We start from the raw sequence: 4,875 nt of genomic DNA, 5'->3' as shown, positions 1-4,875 counted from the left end.
TGTTGGTTTTGTAATTGTAATGCTTTATTTTATAGGTCTGGAAATGTCATGGTAATACACACACAAACATGAGTTTTTGCTGCTGTTGTCATAACTACCACACGTTCAGTCAGACATTGAGTTAACTTGGCTTTGGAATACAGCATGGGTCTGAAATAGCAGGATAGATAGTTAAAAAAAAAAGAAAAAAAAAAGAGTAAATTCTGCACTAAATATCCTTCTAACATTAAGACTTGATTTAGGCTTCTGCAGGAAATCTACATCCTAACTTACATAGTACCGGAAAACCCTTTCCCCCCCGTACACCATAACCAACTGAAGGCTCAGAATTAAAATACCAAAATACAAAACCACGAATTACAGAGACAAAACAAAAAAATCTCTAGAGAGCTGATCGGCCTGGTGATATCCTCTGAGTTGTGGAAAAGGTAAAAGTGTGGGGACCTTCCACATGCCATCAGTTCTTCTGTGTTGACAGACAAATTGCATATTTTATCATAGAAAATCTCCTGGACAGTTTTTTCAAATATTCTGTGTAAAATCATACATTTCAGTTTGTTTTTTTAATTAGGTACTTAGTTGGACACATTGTACTTGCTATTAAGCCTTGACATTATGGTCATATATATGAGCCTTAAAACAGAATGGATGGAGACCTTTTCGCTTCACAATAATTAAATATCTTTTTAGCCACCTGTACTTCTTTTTTAACACAAAAATAGGCGTCAAATTGACTTCAAAAACAGAATTGCCTGGACAAGTTTGAATTCATTTTAGATTTTCTCTAACACTTGGCATCAAATGTATACAGGTTCAAATATATAACTCACTTAAATCTTTTAATAAGTTGTACAAACTTGTATAAACTTCTCATTAGTGATTACAATTGACTACAACTGATCATTTCTTTTTACCAGCATAAACATTTGCTTGACCAACAGTGTTGGTCAAGCAAATGTTGCATTCAACAAAAGTGAAAAGCCACCACTTTATTCATGTCTTTGTTTTCACAGTATGGTCCTCATGTCCAGCAGTGCATCCTCCACAGCTTTTTTCAGCTCTTCTGAATTATTTTCTGTGTTTGTTTTGAAGGCTGACAACACAAAAGCCATGTCATCCTTCAAAAGAGTATAGCATATATCATACGTTTTACGTTGATAAGGGCAAGCACATGGGAGACAACCAGATTTGGACTGCACCTTGTGAAGTAGAACAAAGTTTGACATAGTGGTTAATTATTGTGTTAAACAATATAGTTGTTTGATATGCACTTTGTGAGAATGATTGAAACCTCATTAGCAACACAGCTAATACCATGTCATATAGCCTAAGAGTGTCCTTGATCTTAATAGATGTGTTGTGTTCATCATAACTATCAGTTGAGGCTGAAAACAAAAATAATATTTAAACAAAAGAATATAAATGAGTCCCTTCCTCATCAGTTTGGAAAGATACCAATTGGAGAAACATTAACCATTTTTTGCGGCAGACAGAAGTTTGATTATGTCTCTAGTAATATAATACTATTAAGACTTTGTCAGCTCAATTTCAGCTGTGCTCCTCACCTGACTTGTAGCAAGTCGATAGTCAAAAACTCTATCAAAGGAGGCGTCTGTGAAGATGTCCGGCATGGGAATATTTTTCTCAGTTGCTTGGTGCTGTAGACCCAGGAAGTGCCCAAAGACTGTCTGTCCACTAATTTCCTATTACAAAGAAGACAACTCACAATGTTTGCACAGGACTAAACATGACCTGTAGAGTGCTTACACAGCATTTTTCAGACAGTTTCAGCACAACAGCAACAAAAAAGTCTGATTCTTTTATCCATGTTTGCATGGGTTTTTTGTACCCCATAGTTTTATATCCTATGGTCATCTTCTTAAGCCTAGATTATACTAACATGGACATGTAGAGCTAAGTAGCCATTCCTGATATACCTCTTTGAAGTCCATTGCCTAGGCCCATATGCAGGTGGTACATTTTGATGAAAAGTTTCATTTTGAAGAAAAAGGTCATCTGGTCTCAGATTCAAGTAGATGCAAGCAGACTTACAGATACACAAGGGATAACGTAGACTTTCTGTAATTATACAGTCTCCATTTATTTAGGTTACCCATCCTTTGTTTTTACCATGGCTGTATAGAGAAGACTACAATCTAGTCATAATTCTAGATTATCAGAGATTGTATTTACCTAACAAACTACAGAAAAACTAAGCCAAAACAAAGAAGCAGTGTGGGGATTTTTAAGGTGTTTTATTTTTTTAAAATGTCAGTTTTCTGCTCTTGGAGCATTCAGCACTAAAGAGAAAGGCCATCAAATAATTTTAGAAGAGCAGTTGTTGCTGCCTATCAGTATGACAGTATGTCCTCTCTTCCCCCATCTTTGCCGTTCTTTCCTGCATTTATTACCTTGTTGGTATCAGTGTGGAGTAGAGTTCAGTATCTTTACAGGAGTCTTAAACTTTACACTTTTATTCATTGCCAATTGATGTCATATTAATGTGAGTGTCACATGTCCCCATAATTTACATTTATAACATATTTGAAGTTTCCCAGAAATATCAGACAGCATTTTTTGTACCATGTCTGCAACAATCATCTGTTTCAGTGTCTGTCGCTTTAAATCAACCTGGCTGCTGCACTGCCCCTTTCAGGAAAGGATCTGAGTGATGGGAACAGCCAATAGGAACAGCACTGCTCATTCTGTAGTCTACACAGCTGCTCATACAGACTAACAGTGTGACTTCCATCACTCTCAACAATGTTGTTATTTTTAAATACAGCTGAAAGATATGTAAATACAGAGCTTGTTAGTGGCGTTGTGTTTACCCAGCCTGGATTTAGAGGTGCAAAGTTTGTAAGCTGATTTTTACTGTAGTGTGGTGCGTGTTAATGTTAACATTTTGTTGTCCCATTTAACAGGAACAGACTGCCACTAAACTGAAGCACTGAGCAGTTTTGTCATTAAAACTCACCATGCTAGTGTTCCACTTGTGCACTTCTATAGCTTTCCTCAAAAGATCCACTTTCTCTGTGTTCTGTACAACAAGATTACAAGTTACAAATCATCACTTGTAACAAGGTAGTGTTTATGACAGAAGTTTGTAATCTAAAGCATTACATACCAGCAACATGCAAATAAGTGAAACTGTCAGCTTACTTCAAATACTGAAGTGACACCAAAGAAAAGTAGGCAACAGAACAGAGTGTTCTGCAGGTAAAAAAAAAAAAAAAAATCCCATTCAGATTCTTCATGGGGATTGATTTGATTAGTCATAATGCAATCATCCACAGCAGATGTATTGTGAACTCTGAATATAAAACTCAGTGCCACAGAAAATTATGTCAGTGTCAAAGAAAAATAACTCTACCCACAATCCTAGAGTGAAATACCTGCACACACACCCTCCCCATACCTTCTTGTTTGGGTCATTAAAAGCCACGACAAAGGCAACTGAGGCACTTGAAGTTGAGGGGATTTCACCTACACGTCCCTGCCTGAACAGTCGCATTGAGGCAGCTTCATAAGATGCACAGTGCTGCCGGTGCACCCTGCCAAGAGATTGGAGAAAAATATTTTAAACAACCTGTGTTCCAAAATGAAACCCCAATTCCAAAAATGTTGGGATACTGTGTAAAAACAAAATATAAGAGAAGTCAATGATGTGCAAGTCAAAGCTATGTTCTAGTCACACTACAATATTTGTTTTTTTATTCTTTATCTTTACAATGCATGGTTAATAAACAGACAAGTTTAAAACTTCAACATTTTGTTGGTGCAGCCCAAACCTTCTCTAAATTGAGAATTGCAACCATCACCAGTCTCATACAAATGACTTCATTACAGCTTAACAGTTGTAATGAAAATCTTGTGTCAGGCCCTTCAGAAGGGTCAGCTGGCAACAATCTAATTACTAAGCAGGCTATAAAGTTTAGGCATATAGATTAACAAAGAAATACATGTGCTTTTGATAAGGATCAACATTTTATGTGAATGTTAAATAAGCTTTGCTCTCAATTAGGTCTATGCAGGAAAAAAAATTTGTTAAATCTGTGACTACAGCATTTTGTATGAGTGTGAACCCAGGTTGTTACGGTTAATGAGTTCAGGATTGTCTGTTCCATCTTAACTTGGTCAAGAAAAAGTCAGCCTACAGAAACATCTCCATAAGGTTTAGATTACTCACCTGTAGTAGGCCAGCTGTATAGCCATCTGTATGAAAGGATCAGGACTCATCTTGTTTGCTTTTAGAAAGTTTTTCCCATAGTGGCTGAATGAGAGAATACTGAAATCCAGGTCTTGGACGATTCTGTTGTGAAGAGGATAGGATAACAGATGTGTTTGTGTATTGCATGCTCCTGTTATAAGTATTGCTATTAAAATATGTATATATGCCTTGTTAAGTATGGAGAATGGAGGTAATGAACTATGGAGTTTTGCACTGCAATTTCTCTTTTCAGAATCAGGACACTGGGAGAGGTGGCACCAATGAAGGGAGGCAGGACAACACACAATGTATAAAACAGTAACTAATGATCAAATGCAGAATGAAAAGTGTCTTCCTTACTCACATCAGTGCATCATGGGAAGCCCCAGCAACCTACACCTATTTCAGTGTAACTAAAGAAAGATTCAGGGTCACCTGATCTAGTCCTACCTGTATGCTTTATCAAACAGGAAAGCTTTAAGCCTAATCTTAATCTTAAAAGTAAAGATGGTTTCTGTCTCCTGAATACAAACTGGAAGCTGGTTCCACAGAAAGGGGGCCTGAAAGCTGAAGGCTCTGCCTCACATTCTACTTTTAAATATCCTAGAAAACGAGTAAGTCTGCACTCTGAGAGTAACAAGTGCTAATGGGGTGATACAGTACCA

At 37.0% G+C, this 4,875-nt stretch overlaps 1 protein-coding gene across 5 annotated transcripts in view; it reads right to left on the bottom strand.

Annotated features, from left to right (window-relative positions):
• Nucleotides 1–2: 2 nt before the first annotated feature.
• LOC113025274 (carnitine O-acetyltransferase-like) overlaps nt 3–4,875 on the bottom strand; it is a 36,799-nt gene continuing 31,926 nt past the window's right edge. For 4 of the 5 annotated variants that reach the window (XM_026172841.2, XM_026172840.2, XM_080303461.1 and 1 more), the window contains 6 exons: nt 4,190–4,312; nt 3,419–3,554; nt 3,163–3,213; nt 2,978–3,040; nt 1,566–1,703; nt 3–1,199 (listed from right to left, as the gene is read on the bottom strand). In XM_026172841.2, coding sequence (XP_026028626.1) covers nt 1,008–1,199; nt 1,566–1,703; nt 2,978–3,040; nt 3,163–3,213; nt 3,419–3,554; nt 4,190–4,312 — 703 coding nt within the window. In that variant the 3' untranslated portion in view covers nt 3–1,007. The remainder of the gene's footprint in view (nt 1,200–1,565; nt 1,704–2,977; nt 3,041–3,162; nt 3,214–3,418; nt 3,555–4,189; nt 4,313–4,875) is intronic. The other variant, XM_026172842.2, reaches the window with a different exon arrangement.

Source organism: Astatotilapia calliptera, chromosome 7 (genome assembly GCF_964374335.1).
Source record: "Astatotilapia calliptera chromosome 7, fAstCal68.1, whole genome shotgun sequence".
Taxonomy (NCBI): Eukaryota; Metazoa; Chordata; class Actinopteri; order Cichliformes; family Cichlidae; genus Astatotilapia; species Astatotilapia calliptera.
Note: the sequence above shows the minus strand (reverse complement) of the source record. Positions and strands in the feature narration are given on the sequence as shown.